The sequence below is a fragment of the Biomphalaria glabrata genome, chromosome 16 (assembly GCF_947242115.1).
Source record: "Biomphalaria glabrata chromosome 16, xgBioGlab47.1, whole genome shotgun sequence".
Classification (NCBI taxonomy): domain Eukaryota; kingdom Metazoa; phylum Mollusca; class Gastropoda; family Planorbidae; genus Biomphalaria; species Biomphalaria glabrata.
The window spans coordinates 1,660,964-1,684,135 of record NC_074726.1 but is presented as its reverse complement, the minus strand read 5'-3'; the positions used below and the strand labels follow the sequence as shown (position 1 = coordinate 1,684,135).

Here is a 23,172-nt window from a genome sequence, read left to right as displayed (position 1 = left end):
GTGCTAATTAGATTTTATTCAATGACTCTTTCTTCATTTTCACCAATCCTTTAATCTGTTGGGGCACCACACAAGATCTATTACTGACCGACTTTCTGCACTCCACTCCAACGACTTAGCAGAGTTTAAGTCATTGATTAACATGCATGACTAGATTGACAAATGAAACGCGAAGGACGTAATTATATTCTCATTTGAAGTAATGTCTGTAATCTATAAGATGATATTTTTTCCTCATATTCAAGCGCTAAGGGGCTAAGGGAGGAGGTTTGTTTATATTTTATGGATAGAATTCTTTGTTTCCATTTGAGATTGGAATGAAAAGTAAATCACACTAAAGAAAACTGATATAGTACTGTCTAATATTACTTTTACTTCAATCATGTCATCATCATGCCATTATAATGTCATCATCATGTTATTATTATGTCCCCATTCGGTACCCAACTCTCACATGTGGCTCCCAGAAGCTGTAGCATGCGCAGCGGCCACACCCCGGAAACGGCTTTGACTGGCCGGCTAAACCAGGTAGAGGGTATCTGACGTGTCCATGGCACTCAGTACACCGAGGTTCTGTCAAACCTAGCATGTGAAGTCTGGACTTGGCGGCCTGTGCGTAACGTCACAAAACTAGACTAATCGGACAGAAAGGCAAATACCAGCACAGTGCTGTGGAGTACTCAAGAGCAGGACAGGACACACATAAAGTCTCTGGTCATCCACTGCACCCAAACTTGTCCCCGGACGTCTTGACCAAATCTTGCTTCCGGAAAAGGACGGGCTTTAGGGCGAGAGAGTGAGGTCGACGTGTTGCGCGAATCCTCCTCACTTTAATCCAAATTCCAGCGCAAGTCACTTGTCATCCCCCCCCACCCAAAGCAAAGCCCTCAGCCCACTGGATGACAAAGTGGTCACCATCGAACTAGGATGTAAATTATGAGTCAGTCTGGTGTGAATGTACACTTTGGTTTCTTATAGTTATAATGTTTTTGTTTGGTGTAATGCACAAATTGTAAGACAAATTTCCTTACGGATAATAAAGATTATTATTATTATTATTATTATTATTATATATATATATATATATATATATATATATATATATATATATATATATATATATATATATATATATATATATATATATATAATGTTATCACCATATCATCATCATGTAACTCGTTGGAAACTACGAGATCGTCACTTACACATATAACTAACAACCCTGGAACTCTTTGGAAACCAAAAATAGTTAAACCCCTCCTATCAAACTAGCTAATGCCAGCAGTAGATTGTTAGTAGGTCAGAGCCGTTGTCATCAGCTGGGAAAAGACTTTTAGAAGTCGCCTATCTTATCTTATCAAATACAGACGAAGATGATTACGTCCTACGCATGTCCCTAGGTCAAACTTTCTAGTCATGCATGTTAACATAAATTCTGCCAAGTCACTGGTTTTCCTGGCTGGCTCAGGCAACCCATTCAATGCTTTAATAGCCTTAGGGAAAAAGTTGCATTTGTACAAATCTGTCCTAGCACATGGAACCAGGAATATGCCTTTATCTTTGTGTCTTTCTGAGTATTTGATAAGATTCTATCTTTGCATTTGAAGATTATGGTTCAGTGTTTTATGTATAATTGCTACTTTACTTTTTAAGTCTTCTATCCTTAAGGCTTTCTAGATTTAGTGATTTTACTAAAGGTGTTACTCTATGACCTATCTCTGTGGAGAGCATTGTCGCCTGAGACGGATAGTTTGGTTACAGATTCTTGAGACTTGGTTCCTAGAGGGCGCTGGAAACAGCTTTCATACGAAATTAAAATTGTACTTCAACCATATAAACTAAAAATGACATCATTGTTTTAAAAATAGACATTTCGGATTAAATCTTTTATTAGATCGGAGATTTTTCGCATGTGAAAATTAAGAAGTGCCAACTACCAGACGTGCAGGTTTAAAACATAGACCAAGAAAGTTGACAGAAAGACAAAATGTTCTTAGGACCTAACATCACTGTAACTAGTAACATCGTATTGTTACAGTAACATTTTGATCGTAACATCGTAACAAAACTTAGACACATTCATGTGTACATTGAGAATTAAGGCAGCGTCTTAAAAAGGACAAACACATAATATACGATAAGATATTGATCTATAATCTTAGACTTGAGCATAAACGTACAAAGTAGTCCATAAAAATCATTAAAATGTCTAAGAGATACAGAAAAATAGAGATATTTGATAAATCATCATCAAAAGATTTGGCTTCAGTCAAGCACAACTATCGCAAGGTGTATATTGCCAAAGAGACTGAAGTCGAGGATTTGTCTGAGCAAGTGATTCTGTCTCCAGCCACGAGCGACATCCTTGCTACCTTGGAGGATGAGAGTAAAGCGTCAGGTATACACATTTCCAATTTATAATGTTTACACAGGATGTAGAGTTTTTGTAGATTCTGTATCCAATCCAGTCTTTTTAGTCTATATTATGTAAGCCGAATCAATTAAAAAAACATTAAGAAAAAATGGTGCTGTCAATTTATTGATATTATTACAGATAAATATAAGGCTGTACAACAATAAAACATTATATTTTAAGTCCGAAGAACAAGGAGGAGTGCAGTATTTTACGTGGGTTCACAGACCCTCCTTTGACCTACATAGATCACTAGGTCTTAAGGGGGAACTTTACTTACTTTACTAATTTTATGTAAATATATCTACAAATGAAACAAAATTGAGATTTTATGTTCAGTAATTCATGTTAGTTAATAGTAGCTCAAAGCTTAATGACGCACCCGTTACAATTGTTATGCCAAATGGCTCTCAGTCGCTTGACTTAAGGGAAGAATTTATTCGAGATGACAGGTATGAAAGATAGTCTTTTTACCAAACTCCCTGCCCGAAAGGCCCCCACAAATCGTCTAATAGTATTTGCAAGGAGTAGGCTTACAAACTGACCACGAGTACAAACTTGCCACACATCCCTTATGTCTAAATATAGAAAGTCGTGCAATGGTCACACTGGTTGCATTTATTCAAGCGTGGATATGGTGTGATTGGTCGCAGACTATCATAATTTAAATTAAAATTTTATAAATCGTAATGGGGTAGCTTGCAGTTCAAAACTTCCAATATTCGTGCTGACAATCTTGAAACCCTGACTAGCTATTATATTTCTTTTTTGTTTCTTCCTCCCCCCCCCCGCCTCCCTATGTGCTTGACCATGACGTCACTTTCATGGACGCCTCAACATCCACACGGAAACTCAAATAATTGTCCACTACGAGACAGAGTTGAAACGGAAAAAAGAAAGTCTAAAGAAATCTTCAATTACTTTTCCAAACCTGGTGGAATCTTTAGGTAAATTTGTACAAAGCTTGTCTCTACTCACTCTGCCTGTCAATCTGTCTGTCTGTCTAGTAAAATATGTGTACACGTTATTTCTCCCGCACCCATTCTCGGATCAAGTTGAAACTTTTCACAATTATTCATGAACATAGACAATACATGAATCAATAAAAAAAAAAAAGTAAACAATTAGACAATTAATTGACAGTAGTTAATTATTTTTGTTTGATACCAAGAAGGGCAACTAATACTACAGTATTCACAGATGTGGCTAAATTTGTTGGGTTTAGTTTCATTAAATTTATAGTCAACACTATTTTTCCCTCACACATTCTCCGATCTTGTTCATACTTATAACAATTATTTATTTCACCTAACAAAACATGACTCAAAAAAACGAAAATACACAATGAGTTAATTAATTATTGGTAATTAATTATTTTGTTTGATATTGAATAATGGAAATAACTTGTACATTATTGATAGCTATAGTTTTAAGGGCGGATATCTTCCCTTTTGTTAAGCTTTTTTTTTAAAGGATTGTTTATATTTTGCTTGTTACAAAGCTTATATCAATGGACCTCATTCATTCGATACACCCAAAACATATGCACGAGTCCTCTTCGTAGATTTCTCCTCAGCTTTCAATACCATACAAATACAGCCACATCTAATGATAAACAAGCTGAGTAACTTAAATGTCAGCCCTTACGTACAAGCATGGGTTCTAAACTTTTGAACCCAACGTCCCCAGTATGTTAAAGTCAACAACACCAAATCGTCAACTTGAGTACTATGTACGGGTGCTCCACAAGGTTGTGTACTTTCTCCTGTACTGTACACTCTTTACACTAATGACATAAGAAGCATCTATGACTCAGTTAAACTCATTAAATTCGCTGATGATACTGCCATAGTCGGTCTTATTTCAGGAGACGAAACTCAGTATCGAAGCTCGATAGAAGAGTTTACAAACTGGTGCACCGACAACTTTCCATAACTGAATGTCACAAAAACTAAAGAACTTATAATAGATTTCAGAAAGAAAAAACAAACTATACATGAACTGCATCTATAGAACAAGTGAAGGCATATAAATATCTAGGCGTTATCATTCATAACAATCTCTCATGGGAAGACCATCTTGGAACTCTGACAAAGAAAACAGCCCAGCGACTATTTTTTCTATACAAACTCAATAGCTTTAAACTAAATACTAAATACTATACAAAATCTGCTAACATACGGAATAACTTTTTGGCAAGGCAACGCTTCAACGAAACTGTTGCGACGTCTAGAAACCATCATAAAAAAGGCATAAAAAATTACACTCACAACATTACCACACTTAAAGGAACTTTTTGAACAAAAGTGTCTAAGGAAAATCAAAAAAATCTTGGAAGACAACGGCCACCCGCTCCACCAGAAATATGTCAGGTCGTCGCGAAGTGGGCGACTACTGTCAATCAAAACAAGAACAGAGCGATACAGAACATCGTTCGTACCTCACTCGGTCAGACTATATCAACGCCACTCGTTGATCAGGAAACATGAAAAGGACCAAGATGCATGTGTGTAGTCGCTGAATGAACTCATGCTGTGTCTGTTGTATTTATGTGTATGTTTATGTTGTGTTGTCTTTATATGAGAAACGAGTCCTTGTAATCACAACAGATTTCCGTAAGGATCAATAAAACAGTCTTAGTCTTAGTCTTAATCGTAAACAGACAACATTTAGTCACGTGATTCTCTATCTCTTCTATACAAATTACGTAATACACACAAGCTGTCACATGACAGTTTTTTCATTGCTTTATCAATATTGTCAACTGGCTAAATGTTGTTTGTTTACGATTGGTGAATGAGGTCCATTCACTCTGTCTGTTAGTCTTGTAAAAAGTTTGTACACGATATTTCTCTTACATTCAATCTCGGACCAAGCTGAAATTTCGCACAATTATTTCTTTACCTGTCAACACAAAGATCAATTAAAAAAAATGAATTAACTATTGATAATAAATTTAGTTCTTTGGTATCTCACACAAGAGAAATAATTTGTACTAGGCTGAAATGGTGGTATAAGCAGAATATTTAGTTTCCTTTATGGGTCGTCGTCTGACTCTTAGTAAACACAACATTTGAAATAGGACGAGATTATAAAAACAATAGATAACTGAACAATCTTCCATGATGATAAGCTCTCCACTAGCAGAGTAGCAAAATAGACTAGCAAAATTCTAGAGGTTATAACTTTAAAAAACAACAAGAAAAAACAAGAAAAGTATCCCTTTCAGACCCTGCGATCTTTAGGGCAAATAATCTAAAGGTCTTCTGTTTCTGTGACCCACGGTTAACAAGGGTGTCATATGGCCAGCACAACGAGGAAACGTCTTTACCTTTCCCGACCAATTTCAGGTACCCATTAAAGGTGGACTCATGAAGGTCATTAACTATTTAAATTCAAATCCAAATCTTCCCCGAAGGCGTCCCTGAGTCCACCCAACTCTAATGGGTACCTGACTTAAGTTTGTTGAAATCAAAGGCAGTTGGTCGTTGTGCTGGCCACACGACACCCTGCTCGTTAACCGTTGGCCAAAGAAACAGATGACCTTACCATGATCTGCCCCATAAAGTCTAGTTCCCAGTTAAGTACATACTTAGATATGGTGAGGAAGAGCTAAAAGACTTACATTGTGAAACAGAAGAAATGTAACTTTCACATTGAAATGTGCTGACTAGAACAACATGTGCTCACTAGAGATATACAGTCGTTAAATGGAGGGAAATACTTGGAGAGCGCCAACAGGGACGTCCTGTTATAATCTTGCGCCGCACCTACATGGAGGAACTCAGAGCAGTGGACACCAGGCGGGAAGAGACGTTGTTGGTGACAGATCTCTATGGAGACAGCTTGCCGCCCAATGTGCCGAAGCATCTAAGTCTAAGTAAAATTTGAATAAAAACAACAACAAAAAAATAAAAACAAAAATTATGGAGAATAAATTAATCCAATATCAAACTGCTATTCTCATCTGTGATAATTTTACCATTATCAAACTGCTATTCTCATCTGTGATAATTTTACCATTATCAAACTGCTATTCTCATCTGTGTTAATTTTACCATTTCTATAGTTAGTATGACATTTTGTAGTTTTTCTGTTTAATTAATTAGGCAGAATGAAAAATATTTTTAAGGCTTAGTTTCACTTAAAAATTTATGAAGTAGTTATTGGAGAAAAGTGATAATTTAGCGAAAAACATTTTCTTATAAAATATCATGTGACAGAATATATGATTCCAGGTTATCTACCCTGAATATTTAATGGACCTCATTCACCAATCGTAAACAAACAACATTTAGCCACGTGATAATATTGATAAAACAATGTAAAAAAAAACGTATCACGTGACACCGTTTATGGATTACGTAATTTGTATAGAAGAGATGGAGAATCACGTGGCTAAATGTTGTTTGTTTACCATTGGTGAACGAGGTCCATTGTGGAGTCAGAGGTAAACATAATTTCTAACTCTCAGCTCTAGTGAGTTGCATTTTCTTTACTTTCTGACGCAACATCTATTCTTTTGAGACTACCACCAGTGACTATATATTTTTACATATGTTCCTATTTCTCTATTGAATTCTAAAATTACGTACTTCAAGGTATAAAAATAAATCACTGGTGGTACCACTTATCGATAATTTATTCCACTTTTTTTCCCCAGCGCTAGTCAAAAGATGGCAGAAACCGTCAAAAACCAAGACAGGTGGGTCAAAATCTTACTTCATGTTGGTCTAGCAGAGTCTAGCTTGGTGACAAAGTTTTCTTTGAAAAAAAATAATTAAAAATTGTTCTTCACTGCAGTTGATACTTTTTACCGTAGAGCAGCGATGCCCAACCTTACTCATCCTGCGGGCCATTTTCATTTCTAACACAATGTGTCGCGGGCCACATCAACAAAAAGATACAGAATTAAAATTGAATCTGAAACTATTTGATTCGAACCCCGTGGATCAAGTACCCGTACTTTGACAATCTTTGATTCGCGGCTATAATTAAGGATGGCTCCATATTTGTTTCGGTTCATACATTCTTGCTGTTTGCTGTTTTTAGGCCTAAATAGCTTCACTTTCCTCATAAACCAAACATGTTGTTCATCATGTTCCATATTCATAATAAATGAATGACTTTGATTCTTTTTTTTTCCTGTTGCGTGAACACATCTATTTATTTCTCTTTGTACACTACTTAGAAGAAGGGACATAACTGTACATTTATTAATGTATATTACTATTTTAAAATAAGATTAGTAAATGTAAAGAATTATTGGACTATTTAAACATTGAGATTGGACTAAGCATAGGGTATTAAGACACGGGTCTACATAGGTCATTTTAGTCCTAAGAAATCCTATTGTTTATTTATTTTTATTTATAAATATCTTTCTAAATAAGACATTTTCTAGTTAGCCCAAAGAATGCCTAGGCAAAGTAGAAAATGGAGAATTATTTCGTACTTTATCTTCTTCTATTCAGCTTTATTGCTGCTGAGCTGTAAGCTCTTTTGCAGACTGTGCCAAGGAAAAATAGTGTGCTGTTCTCTTCAGTTGTTCAGCATTGCCGTACAGGGTGTTGGTTATGTTCGGCTGTAGTGGTAGTGGGGTCTGCCTAAGGTGGATTAGGGAGGGGCATTCAAGAGGATATGGTTTACGGTTTCAAAGGGGTGGGCGCAGTGTCTACAAAGGGGAAGTTGTGTGGAATTAATTTTGTTAAGATGGTAATTTATCTGAAAGTTCTAAAGCCTTCATTTCGCACTTTGCAGGTATCATATACATTACTATAAGTCTGTCTCATATTCTCACAGCGCTTTGAGCCTTTATTTAGTTTGTAAGCAGCGTAGTGTAAATAAAATTACTTAATATTATCATGTTAATTCAAACTCCAGTATTTTTAGAATGATGTTTTTTTGAATTGGAGTTATCTTTCTTTAAGGCACTCAGAAGAAAGGGGAGAAAAAAAGCTCCAAGGAAGGTAAGTCTTTTGATTGTCTTGACCATTGATGACAACGCTTAGGAAAGTCAATCGATGACCGTGTTATTTTTTTCTCTCTCGTTCTTCAATTTATGTATTAAACACACACTGAATTTGAACCAAATTCTTCCACTCAAAACCACCACTAGTATTTAGACATCTTCAAATAGAACAAAAGTGTTTTAAAAAGGAATTCAGTTTCATTTAATGTACCTTTTTTATTACGTTATAAGTATAACTATTGACTGCACAAATAACTTTGCATCTGCTGTTCGGTGGTGGAGAGGGGATGTTTTTATTGTTCAAAACTGAATACTGAAACACATCAGGTGTCACAATTCACTATCGCGAGTTAAAGAGCTAGAGTTACACCTTTAGATCCCCTCTACATTTTACCCCTACAGTACCTCAGGTAGTGAGAAATTGACTCTGGGTAGCACAAGGGGCTGTGATCTATGATCAACCAATTGTGGAGAGCAATAGGGGAGGGACCCTGTGTGCGGATTATCCCCTTCCATGATCCCCCCTATTATCCACCTCCCATGATCCATTTCTTCAAGAGGGAGAGAATTTCTTGTTTTCTGATTGCGGTGAGGAAACCTTTGTTATCATTGATGCTATTAATGATCACATACAAAGACCGCATGACAAACGAAGAGATAAGAAACAGGTACAGCGATTGGACCTCACAATGACTCGCCAAGTTCTGTCAAAGAAAAATGCAAACTGAAACTCTATGGACATATCACAAAGTCCTCAGGGCTAGCGAACTCCTTCCTTCAGGAAAAAGAAGAAGAGGCATCCGAGAAAGTGTTGGGAAGTCAACAGATAAATATGAACGGGCCTGTAAGAAGACAAAAAAAAAATAGACCGCCGGAGGACAACGGCCCTGTCTGCAGAAGGAACAAATCTGCAGGTCTCAACAAGGTTTGCATAGTTATGTGAAACACTGCACTCATCCTTAATCTTCGGAATCGTAGACAATTTATATCAAGAGAGAGACGGGTTCATTAACAGTTGACTTAACACAGTACACATCAAACGCACATAAACTCGTAATGAAACCGCACTCCAAACTTTGAAAAATACAAACTATTCAGATTATTGGCTAACAGAAATATGATTAATTGAAAGAAAACTTATGAATAAAAATACTTTAAATGAACATTTCACTTTTGCATTTTTAGTCACTTTCTAGCATGCTGATTCTCTTACAATGTCTGTAGCATGTACACAAAGTGTTTGTAAACCCCAGGGTCACTCACAAAGTTATGAAAGCTAACCTTACCTCAGCCCTTACGGGTGTGGTGGCCGAGTTCTAGCCTTACCTTGAGCCTTAGGGGTGTGGTGGCCAAGTATTAAAGCTTGGCTTCCAAACCGAGATTCGAATCTTGGTGACGATCGAAGGGCGAGGTGGCTGAGTGCATAGGCGCTGAGTCCCCCCTATATCTAATGGTACCTGACACTGGTCACCTGGCATCCTTCAAACCCGTGGGGCCACAGAAACAGATATTTTACAGATATTTATTTTGTAAGAAAATCTACTTCCTAGTCCAAACGTCCATCAGGACGACGAGGTATGGCAGCGGCCAGGGTATGAACCCGGTACCATCGAGACGACCGAACGACAGTCCAGCTCGCGTAACGCACGACAAAGCAGCCCATCCTACATTATTATTATTATAGCTTTTATATAGCGCTACTTTCATGCTTATAGCATGCTCAGAGCGCTTTGGTCCAATCTCATTTGTGGACCAGTGGGGGGGGGGGGGGAGTGGGTATCTAGGAGTTGGATTTTCCGTGCTGCCTTTGGAGGCTCAGTAAACGCAACTCTGCCCGAGTCGGGTGTCGAACCTCGAGCCCCCTTCTAGGTAGCCAAGACTAGCCAAGTTCAAGCGCACTTAGCCTCTCGACCACGCTTCCCACCATAATAGATCGCAAGTGTTCATTTTCTTGACTTACGAACGTTTTCCTAACAAGAAGTCCAAACCTTTGTATTTATGAGCAGGTCTGGACGGAGACGCCTTCATTACAGACACTGATAGCAAGGGAGAGATTATATTGCGTCTAACTTACGGAGGTAAGTTGATAAGTCTTCAGAGTAGTGACAATAGGAAAACTATTACTGCTACTACTAAACATAAGATTTAAATTTGTTGTGATGGTCGATGGGGTGGCATCTTCAGGGCCTTGAACATTTTTAAAATAGGATTCTTGTTCTCAGAGTGTAGGGCTGCTCCAGACCAGCCCCCAAATTATTTCGTTTCATTGTACAAATAGATTTTTGTTTTCACAATAACGTCTCTTGATTCAGACAGCGCCAGATAATAACTCTTTTTGTTAATACTTAAAAAAACATTGCTATTAATTTCGAAGAGGAAAGACACACAGGATGGCTTCCTTGGACGTGTGGTTTGCGCTCTAGTCTGTCGTTCGAAGAATGTGACATAGTGGGGAGTTAACTATTTTTGAGTAATTGTAAAGACAGGAGTGATTCCCCTTAAAAGAATGCCTTGCAAAGTGTGTTTAGTTGCCACTTGCTCCTGAGTTACCACCTTGATCACTGACCTTGCTGTGTTGTGTGAACTGTATATACATTGTCTGTAAGTCAGTGGTCGTGTGTCTTGGGGTACTCAGGGTTAATTAAAAATAATTTTGATTTTAAATAAAATATATAAAATACGATAATGGTTAAAGATATACTTAGCCCCAAATTCTACAGAGCAGGGCTCGCATCATGGTGAAGACTGGGATTTTGCTTTCGGGATCTTCAAGGCGCCTTTCAGTCCAGCCAGCTCTAATGGGTACCTGACAATAGTTGGGGAAAAGTAAAGGCATCATAGGTCACTAGGTATGAAAGGGGAACTTAACAACACACAGCAAGGCCCAGTGGTCATTAGCAAGTGGGCAACTTAACACACTTTGAAAGGTCACATATTACTTTCTTAAGGGGAATCACTCTTGACATCACAATTACTTAAAAATAGTTCACTCCCCATTGTTAAGCTCATACAGCCGTAGAACGACTATGGTTCATCTCGAACACTTTTTCATGTGACTGTGGAGCCCCATTTTGCAGAGACACCCCCATCTACAAATATCGCAGGTTAAGGTGGCTTTCGCTATGGTGGTAGAGAAGCCAGCATTTTTTATGGCACGCCTTTCTTCCAGACCGGAGGCACAAGTTTTGTCACTGTCCATAGCTTTCTTGGTCACCGTCTAGTACGGTCTAAGGCTATGTCTTCCCAATGTTCAGTATAATGTTCCCGTTTTATTATATTAAATTATATACATTTTATTATACATCCACGTAATGGAGGTGGGGACGATCAGTTTTTCTTGAGCCATTCGCGAGTTGCCCATAATGACTTTCGAGATGCGGTTGTCCTCCATACGGCCAACATGTCAAAGCTAGCGCAAGCGTCATTGTATGAGAAATGAAAAGATGCTGGAAAGACCCGTTAGTGAAAGGATCTCAGTATTGCACACTATCTCTCTCTTGTCATGTATTTTTCAAGATCCTTCAAAGGCAGTGCAAATGGAATGAATTTAGTTTTCTCTCTTGCTTTGCGTAGGTAGTCCACGACTCACTGCCGTGCAGTTGCGTACTCACAACACACGCCTTGTAGACCTCTATTTTGGTCGCTGTACTGAAACCAGAAGCTCACTAACCATTATGTCGCAAAGAAGGAAAGCACAGTATTTGACTGAAACTTAACTACTTGGACACGGCTGTAGCTTACCAAGTTTGCCATAATAAATGCACATCTTGACGCACGTGCAGCCAGACGTAATAACGAAATGCTGTCAAAAAAATTATTAATTTTCACCGTGACCAAAGTATGAGTTAATAGAAACAGAAATTAACAGACAATTACTTCAGGACCTAAAAAAGATACAATGTTACTTGTACTTTATTTACATGATATGTTTCCAAAAGGTTGTTTCTAGGTGGAGACGAATGCGCATAAATATTCTAGAAAAAAAAACCAACACGTTCCATTGCTAATTTGATTAGTTACAGTTAATTGTATTTAAAACATTTTTTTTTGTATGTCAGGTTCAAATCGAGGCCCAGACACACTAGGTAAGTCTTTCTTTACAATTACCTTTATATCATAAAAAAAAACGTAGAAAATTATGGGCTATATGTAGGCTAGTTGATGGTGAGTACGATTTGTGGAGGGCATTGAATATAGAAACGCGAATAACGTAATTACCTTTCTCTTGGAGCAACACATTTTCTTGTTTTGAAATAATTATTATACATATTTCTTTTTCTGGAGGCCCTCTTTCTCTGGAGGCGCTTGAAGCGCTTCAAAGTCTACACGGCCGTAAATCCGGCCCTGATAAACATCAACAGAACATAGGTGTGGGAGAGATGTGTGTATTTCGTTTGAATTTCCGCAGATGATATTGAATGCAGAGTGTGCCGGGAAATGTGTTTGCGTCTTATGGCATTTGTGTGTGTGTGTCTTAAAGCTCACTTGAATTATTTAAATGTATATCTGACTGTGGCCGCGAAGGCCGAGTGATAAAATGTTTGGTTTGCGAACAGGGAGTCCCGGGTTTTATTCCTGGTGAAGACTATTAACGGGATCTGTCTGTCTGATGGTAAAACGTTTGTTCATGTTATTTCTTCCACATCCATTCTCGGATCAAGCTGAAACTTTGCACATTTATTCATTTGCATAGACAAGACATGAATCAATGAAATTTTATAGTTGTAAGTGCGGAGTTCTTTCCCTAGAATAAGTTGTTCTTCAACAGACTTGTTTATATTTGCTTGTTTATTTCTGGAAATAATTGGATAAGTTGTGTCACTAAAAAGGTTTTTTTTTTTAAATATATAGCTAATTTAGTCAGAAAGGCGGTAAGGAATGGCGCCCTAGGGGTCCTACTTTCGAGAACTTGCTTTCGATACACCCGAAGATTTGATGGAGTGGCAAAGAAATTATTGGAAGCCCAGAAAAATGGAGACAATCTACCATTGACGAACTGTTGTCATTGGTTAGTGCCCTTAGTTAGACGTTTAATTTATATTCTAATCTAATGTTGGGTTCCCGGTCATTCATCCCCTAGTCATTCATTCGCTGGTCATTTCATCCTCTAATCCATCAGAATAATAATTGTAAAAAGTATGAAGTTAACAATATTTCATATATTTATTTTCATTTAGGGTCTACATGACAAAAGAATTAACATCAATAAATAAGAATAGATTATAATATCATTAAAATATAAAAAATTAACATCTATAGATAAAATTAGATATAGGAGCTAATTTAAAAATTGTTTTTGCGTGTTAATCGAAATCAATAAGATAGGCTATTGCCAGTTGGTACAGAAGACGATTATTTGATTCATATTTTGTAATTTCCTGGCCAGTGTTGCGTATTTCTTTAAGTCAGCGTTTATTAGGATAAATAAAAAGTTATATTAGGGTTTGAACTGACACGCTCAGATTTAAGATAGAACGATTGACAAAGTAAAAGATGGCAGTCAGGAGATACGTTATCAACGGCTAGATCATAATCATTCTCATCTCTCAAAAGATTTCCACTACTTCCACCACACCTTGGACTTTGATGATAAATTATGAGCGCAGAGCGGCATGAACATACATATTGTAATCGTACTTCTATCAAAAGATCGTACCTACTTTTACCCCACCTTGGTCTTTGATCATAACATCACGCAATATGCGCAGGATAATATTGACATCCCTACAGCAAACAGAAACTATATAACTAAATACAAACTTCGCATAAAAATGCATCTACTTATGGAAATATATTCATTCATTTCTCAACAAGTATGAAGAGAGTAGGTGGAACACTATATACACTATAATAACATGCCAAAAATATCAAAAAGTATTCTAAATAAACATATATATATATATATATATATATATATATATATATATATATATATATATATATATATATATATATATATATATATATATATATATATATATATATATATATATATATATATATATATATATAATGAAATGAGTACTTAAAGACAAAGTCTTAACAGCACAACCACACACTGACTAAGAAAAAAATATTTAATTGCGGATGAAGTGACGGGGGATGAAGTGACCAAGGATGAAATGACCGGGGATAAAATGACCGGTCACCAAATGTTGACACCACCGCTTAGAGAATTATTGACCAAGAGAGATGTCAATAAAAATATAAGCTTTAGTGGACTGATTGTTGATGGCAGGGGTTCATAACACATCGAGGTGTTCGGACCATTAGATTCTGGGTATAATCCAAAGTACGGACTTTAAGAATCTGCCTCATTGTTAGCAAGTTGTTATGTTCAAATTATTACTTTCTTGGATACGCGACCTTGAGTTGAGATCGCTGCTGATTTATTTTTTTTAACATTGTGAAAAAACCGAGTGACTAGAAAACTCAATGCATTTTGCTTTAATGAAACTCGATCCTAATAGTTCCAGAATGACCTGTTATTCAAAAATTTGAATGGCTAAACAATGAATATAATAATAAAGAATCGTAATGTTCGTACATTTAAGAATATTCATAAAAATTTTTTTTTAATTTGATAGATTTGTTTTTCAAGCCTGCGCTTAGTCAACGTTTCATCAATGCTGTTTCAGATCTAGGTTTGTTGTTGTTGTCCTCGTTTGTAAAATGTTGTCCTCTTTTTTGTCCTCCTTTGGTCATCTTAGTGTCTGGTAGCCTAAGCCCAACTTAACTCATTGCATGAGAAAGCTTGTGAAATGTTGTAAGTCCCTTGACTTCAATTATATATTTTGTTTATTGACTTGTATATTTCAAACCCCCACAAACCTTTTTTTTTTAAATCTAGATAAATGACAGGCGGAGCAGGGGCGGAGGCAAACTCCCTGCAGTGGGGAGGAGGTCATCACGCTCCTACGGCAAGAGAAGAGGCTCCAGAGGCTACAACGAGCTCACTGGGTCGCCGCTGTCGCCCGTGTCGCCCTCTGACAGTGATTACGTCAGCAGGTATGGAGCAGACGACGAGGTACGTCACGAGACTTTGGCTTTACAATTCGCGACTTTGAAGTGTTGTGTAGGCCAGTGGCGGCGGATATGTCTCGGAGATAAAACGTTAACATTTTACGACATCGACTTGAGTGTTATTAACTCTTTTCTCTCCTAACCGACGATACAAACGTTGATTCCATCAGAATGTGGTAAATAATTACGGTGAGAAAGAGTTAAGTTCTCTTATTGGAGCATATTGTGTCTGTGTTTATTTCTTTGTCTTTTGTTTAATGCTTTGAGATTACAGCGTCAGTGTGCTAAGTGGTAGGTACTAAGTACAGAGACACAAAAAAGGTTGACGGACATTGAGTGTGACATTTAGTGAAGTCACCGATTAGTTGGGTTTTAGTTTATTAATGTTAGTAATAGTCAGTTGGCGTTAGGAATTCGAAGTGACAACACCTTATAACGGACATAGACTCGACTGCGGCCTTTATGCATTAAAACTTTATTCAAGTATCTAAACGTCTGGACGTAGACCTTACATCTTGTTAATGTGTAGGTCATGTTGTTAACGAATGGGTGAGAGAGAAGTGGCACCGAAATTGGGTAAATGAAAACACAGGCAGGGAGGTCTGGAAAAACTTGAAGGTGTCAGGTGGGTTTTGTCGCTTAGGTAGGGTATGATATTATGGTCCCGTATCCCCAGCCTGAACAGAGTAACACAAGAACATAAAGGTAATGGCATGTAAAATACGAACATTGAATACCAGTTATTCAACTGAACATTTAGTGAATAACAACAGTTGTCAACAGGAACAATATTTAATTATACTTAATTGTAATTTTCAAACGTATTTACATTAACATCAATATCATTGAAGTTAGCATTTAATTAATAATTAGTCTAGTATCACACCAACAAGTTTCCGTAACACACCTTCACGCTCACACTCCATCTCGGCGCCCAACGTAACCTCAACTCCCTACACCTCAACACCGATAGTTACTACACAACTCCAAGGGCGGAAAGACGACACACTTTCCCATAGCCCAAAGCCTAACACCCTGAAACGAAAAGAAAACCTAGATCTAGCGATGTCGCTACAAGAAAGAACTTTTCAATAGCGACACCCGTACCGAAAGATCAGCTTACTTAATAAAACTATGTACTTACGTGCCCTTACAAGGGGGAACCAAAAACCCAGCTACCCAGCTCACAAAAGAAGCTCTCTCTCTCTCTCTCGCGGGAACTAAGGATGACGTTAACACACACACACACACACAATATTCTAGACAACAAAACGCACTTAAAAGAAACTACTTCCTATACGCTAAAACACCAAATATTAAAGAAAACTTCACGCGCGCACGACAGAAGAGACCTTCGAAATCGGACGAATGGTGGCAGTTAAACAGGGAAGAACAGGTTACAATTGCTAGAGACAGAACGGGGGCCCAGCCCCCAGTCGGAGCGTATTTTGCCTAGTTTAAGGCGAACTTCGATTCACGTTGTAAACACTGACAGCAGGACGACGGTTAACCACCTGCTCTGGCGAATGCACGATACTACACCCCAAACATGGTCCTTTGAGTGAAATGGAAACTGGTACGCATTTCTTTCTTTGTCCTTGTTGTCTGAGTTCTCAACACGGTGCCTTAGGCCGACGAGACTTGCTTGTCTCTAAGTAGTTTAAACGCATATAACTATAAGGCCTGTCACACTAGTTCTGTGGAGTTATTCTTTGTGATTTTATTCACGTCAGTTAATACATTGATAACCCCAAGATATTTATAGAGAGATGCCTAGCGAGAGATAGAGACTAATACAGAAAAAGAAATGAGAGACAGAGAGAGAGAGAGAGATGACAATTAGTGATTGAGACGAGAGAGTGAGAGAGAGAGAGAAAGAGAATAGTATATAGAAAACAAAAAGACTGCAATTATGTATGGGTTAAACTACAATAGATTTTGCATTGGCCAATAATTTCAGTTTATGTTTGAGACCCGTTAAAGTGCATAGTGTAATTTTTTTTTTTCATAGAGGTTTCTTCTCAATGAATATCTTAACTAAAAAAAATAACAGTGAGCTTTAGGAATCAACAAATACAATATAAGCAATAACTCTTAAGAATTCTCTTTATCTCTTCAATTGCAGTATCCAGAAACGCTAACAAAGAGAAATCAAATGGATCTTGAGGCTACCCAGAGAGGGCTTTCAACTTTTACGGGTGCCAAAAGATTCCTTCTGCCTGAGATACCTGGCAACGATTACGACCGAACACGATTCGACGGATGGGACTTTGGCACGAAGCTCGGACGAGGATCCATGGGCGTCCTACCGGAACTACCCCAGAGGGCCTCGCAGCATCTTGAGGTATCATATGCTGTAATATACTAACACCAACATCAATGCTAGTCTCATATGATATCCTGTATTTAAAAAAAAGTCCTTATTTCACAGCTTGTGGTCTATAGGGCAGATGATGTAAAGTTCATCTGTTTCTGAGGCCTACGGTTAACGAGGGTGTCATGTGGCCAGCTCAACGACCAACCGCCTTTACTTTTTCCCCAACTAATGTCAGGTAGCCCATCAGAGCTGGGTGGACTCAGAAGATGACGAAATAAAAAACCCAGTCTTCACTAGGTTTCGAAACCCGGTTCAGAAGCCGAGCGCTTTACCGTTTGCCACCGCGCCTTCAAATCCTGAATTAGCACTAACATTAATGCTAACATCATTTGCTATCCTGGATTAGTACATTGATAATCTCATAAAAGATAATAGTATTTACACCAATGCTAATCTTATATTACATCATGTATTAAAACTAGCGACAATGTCTTCGATTCCGAGAATAAAGGATGAGTACAATGTTTCACTAACATGCATTCAAATCTCTTTTCCAGAGGAAACCTCCTAATGTACCGTTGGAAAAGATGGCGCCGGTTTCCAAAAGAAAAGACGAGACGTGTCAGGAGTATCTCATGAACAACGCAATATACGAGCTGTTTGAAGTAAGAGCTTTAGCTACACCAGCGGTTCTCAAGCTTTTAAGCTCGGCGACCCCTTTTATTGCTGCGACCCTCACCACCCCCTCCCCGCTCACACACTCAGCAATAGAAGAATAGACAAAACAATCCATTTTTTCAATGGTCTTTCGCGACCCCTGGCAAATCTAACCCCAGGTTGAGAACCCTTGAGCTATATATATATACGCACGCACGCACGGCACGCACACACACACACACGCACGCACGCACGCACACACACACACACACACACACACACACACACGTCAAGTTTCACTTTGAACTCGCTCAGTAGATTGGACTTAAATGTCCTTGATTTCTTTCTTCGAATGACTTTCTCGTTACTAAGAGAGATAATCAAGATAATTTTCAAGCATGTAGGGCATTTCCCTAATTAAGTAAATCCAAGTGATCTTCTCTTTGCGTCCGTATTGTGAAGATCCAGTTTCACGTTTAAAAGCAATCTCTTAAATGCAATCAAATACTTAGATCCTCCCGAGCCGTTCGGCGCTGTCTCCGTAAAGATCCTTCACAGTCAATGTCTGAAGCCTCTTCCCACCTGGTGTCCACTGCTCTGTGGTCCCCCAAGAAAATGTTATATTATTAAAAGTTATATGAAGACGTCCCTGTTTGCGCCTTGGCCTCCACCAGTGGCGTAGCTAGGGTGGGGGGAGGAGGGAGGAGAATTTGAAAATCCCCCCGGGTCCCCACTTGATAGGGGCTCCAAAATGAATGTTGTTTTTTTTTACATTAAAAATTAAATATTACGTAAAATGCAGGGCCCCACAAGAGGTCAAGAAGCCCCCCCCCGGCCCCCAAACGATGGAAAATTCCTAGCTACGCCCTAGGCCTCCATGTCATCGCATTTCTTGGTATGCGTAATTCATTTTGTCGGAGAACATGTCCCGTAAACCTGATGCGACGCTCTGTCACAACATAGGGAGTCGACTTTCAGATAGACATAGGATTTCCTTGTTTGAGACCCGATCTCTGTAACTGACTCCTAGTTTCTCTTAGCCATATTTGTTGAGCCACATTTAGTTTTATTTTAAAGATTTTGGTAGATAACTTCCATGTCCCACAAGCATTTGTTGCTGTTGGGATGACGATTGTGTTAAGAATGTGTTTTTTTTTTCTTGTTTTTTTGTCTCAAGTCCAATACAGTGAAAAATAAACAAAGTAAGAAGCATAAGTTACATGCAAATATATGGGGCATAAAATGCAACTTAAAGAAAAAATTAATAAATGAAAAGAGGTAGAAAGTAATTTGGAAATGTATTAACAAAACTTTGTTTTAATAGCTTATTGTCACTGTGATATAATACATATTCAAACGAAAGTTATAGTACAACCTTCGTATTGATCTTAATTTATGCTACCACAAGAGCCTAGAAGTTTAATTCAGAGTTGCTAAATGGGGCAAAAAAAGTAATTTAAATAAATTGAAACTCTCGTATTATTAGCATTAATGGTAATCTGTACGCAAGATGCAAAAAGCTGGCTTTTATAGGTTAGCTTTAGATTTAAAAGTCCTCTACAAGACGAGACCCAGTTGTGTAAGAATGCAGAAATCTAGAACAATATCTATTCACCTCAACTGAAGTTACTAAAACATTTTAACCATTCCTCCTATTAGCTTGCAAACTCATAGGAGGACAACATGAGGACACTTATTAAAAAATTAAAAAAAAAAAAAAAACGGCCCTAGCGGTAGTTCTAGAAACTGAGAGTTTATGCAGCTCCTTGGGACAAACATAAATGCAAGCCAATTGGTCACACACTGAAAACCTTGGTTTGACCGTTATAGTTTTGTTACAGATATATTCACCTTAACATTACATTTGGCTGTTGTGAACAAAGCTTTCAGTTTCAGGGTGTATTCAAACACTGGGCTCAAATGTTTCTTTGTCTTCAGTCAAGAGTTGAATAGATAAACAGACGCGCATGAAGAATTTGCGCACCACCGTCTTATGTTGAACTTAGCTGAACTGTAAATGAACTTAATAGTGCAAGCCCCCTGGCAAGACAAAACTCCTTATGTTGCTTGTTTTCTTCTCTTCACTTTTAAATATGATTTATTTCCTTGAAGTATCTATAAATCCGAGATAAACAGAAGCACACATAAGTCATGACCTCTTTCTCTCTTCTCCCTCCCTCCCCCCCTCAACAGTTTCTGACCTTTGTGATTACGTTGGAGCGACCCGAGAAGCCGATTGACTTCATGATTGAACTAGTTCGGTCCATCAAGAGACTGGCAGACATACGAGACACGACCAGCTTGAAGATGTCTGAAGTCGAGGACTATATTAACACTTTTGAACGGAACCCCGCATAACATTTTTGTCTAGGAGATGGCACAACATGAATCTTCAAGATAAAAGAGCGAACAGCCTTCGTCAGGACCGGAATTGGGAGTTAAGAAATAGATTCCTCTACCAGCTTACAATATCCTACGTTATTGTAACTGTTGTTATGCAGTCAATAAAGTGAAGAAAAAAAAATTTAAACCTTTGTATTGGGACATTGTCGCAAAATGTTGTCATGAATGATAGTAGTAAGATAAAAGGTATGAACGAAAGGTGGCCCTGCTGAATGAGATTTAAAGATGACTTTCGGCTTATGTCATGTCCCTTTTTTTTAAAAAATGTTAACGCTCGATGCCATTCATGCCATACTGACCTAGACACAGCAGAATGTTTAAACTCATCAGTGGTTCCCCAAACTCCCCCCCCCCCATTTCACTACTTTGAATTCACTTTTTTTTAGCAGTGAAACAGATATATTTATTGTTGCTTCTTTTCAGTTCAATAAATAATCCATTGAGGCTGTAGATACGTACGCTATAAATAATAAATGTACACACTTGAGTACAAATAAAACAAGGAATGTTCAAACTAGTTTTTGTTTTTATACTTTGTATGGAAATATACGTTGACAGTCTGCTTTCTAAAAGATGGACGACACGGCCTAAATTGTGCCGATGGGCCTAAATTGTGCCGATGGGCCTAAATTGTGCCGATAGGCCTAAATTGTGCCAATGGGCCTAAGTTGTGCCAATGTGTTAAAAAAAACGCCCGAATATTGCTAAGAGATTATCTTATCTTATAATGACATTGCAATCCGCATGAAATTGTTGTTTGTTTGGATATTTCCAAGCGCCATGCTGTACGTGATCTTTGAATTCTTTACCCGCTAGCTCCCACAGCTGGTCTGTTGTCGTTATTTTGTGAGTGCACTTAGTGTTTACGACTTACAGTTTCTGCTGAATGATTATATGGCTACGTCTCCTTTAAAGACAATGGATGCTCCCAGATGAATCACGGGAAATATTGCTTTTTTCTGAAGTTGGGGCAGAACCTATTGCGACTTAAAAGGCCGATAACGGAGAAGCAGTTTTGCCGTTGTTTATGAAAAATGCATCAATTTTTTTAAGGCGATCAGAAAGGGCAGATTTGTTTTACTTTCTCTTGTCTAAAGCCGCCCAAGTTCTTTTTCTCTTGCCGAGGGTCGTACTAGCACTCTCAGCCTTCTAATAGTTTAAAATAATAATAATAAGGCTAGTCTTCGAGTACGAAGATTAGTGAGGAATGCAGTATTTCCCGTGGCTGCGCAGTTCCAGCTTTGACCTACATATTTTGCCACACCCAAGGCAAGCATAACCATTGTCCGCAGGCGGTCGATTTAGATTTTCTTTTCGCCGTCTACGTTTAAAATACAATACTAATAATAATGTTTCATTTCTAAAATAATAATAATAATAATAGTGGCAACGGACCACGTAGACACACTAGAGACTCTGAAAATTTCTAAGAAAGTTCTCGTTGCCTTTCAGAGGGCGGTACTGCTGCATGCCTGCCACATCCCCATAAAATGTGTCAGTTGGACACTGTTCAAAGTACTACAATACATTTCGTCTCTAACGAAGCTCGACCCTGGCAGTGCCTAACAATGAAATTTGTTCATTTTTACTATGAGTGAATCTGGTGTGAATGTAAATTTTTGGTTTTCTATAATTATAATGTTTTGCTTGTTGTAATGCACAAATTGTATAAAAAAATTCCCTTATGGATAATAAAGATTAGTATTATTATATAGCTTGTCTTATAGCTTATATTTAGTGACATTCTCTCCTTCTCTATTGTGTGTTCATTCTCTGTTCTGAAGACACTTTTGTAAGAGATCTAGCTGGTTCTTAGTAGGCATTAAAAGCTCCATCAAAGATACCTTAACAGCCATAACATACCACTTAGGGCAGCGGTTCTCAACCTTTTAAGTTCGGCGACCCCTTTTTACTATCCCCATCTCTGCCGCGACCCCCTCCCCCCCCAACCATAACATACACAGCAATAGAAGAATACACAAAATACAATCCATATTTTCGATGGTCTTAGGCGACCCCTGACAAATCGTCAATCGACCCCTCAAGTGGTCGCGACCCACAGGTTGAGAACCACTGACTTAGGCCAAGTGATTATCCTAGTTATCAATAAGCCGATAGTGAAAAGAAATCAGGGTGACCCCCACAGTGCTAGGATATTATTACAGCGACGCTCAAAGATTCTGTATCAGATTTTGACAGTTGACTTCATCTCATCACGTAGCAAGTAGAAAATCGTTGTAACTGCTTGGTGCAAGTCATTATTATTGTCATTATTACCAAGGTGCTACTAAATATTGCATCATACTCTGACAGCTGATCTAATGATTGATTTAATTAGATGGCATTTTGAGGGAGTCACCTTACCTAACCTATCCCTTTTTTTTT

At 38.1% G+C, this 23,172-nt stretch overlaps 1 protein-coding gene across 1 annotated transcript; it reads left to right on the top strand.

Annotated features, from left to right (window-relative positions):
- Nucleotides 1-1,936: 1,936 nt before the first annotated feature.
- LOC106062479 (uncharacterized) lies at nucleotides 1,937-22,497 on the top strand. The gene is made up of 11 exons (XM_056014707.1): nucleotides 1,937-2,401; nucleotides 3,295-3,363; nucleotides 7,080-7,121; nucleotides 8,347-8,385; nucleotides 10,394-10,465; nucleotides 12,446-12,472; nucleotides 13,239-13,395; nucleotides 15,238-15,414; nucleotides 17,536-17,754; nucleotides 18,285-18,392; nucleotides 20,578-22,497. Coding segments are annotated over exons 1-8 (600 nt in total). The 5' UTR covers nucleotides 1,937-2,208; the 3' UTR covers nucleotides 15,239-15,414; nucleotides 17,536-17,754; nucleotides 18,285-18,392; nucleotides 20,578-22,497.
- Nucleotides 22,498-23,172: the final 675 nt, after the last annotated feature.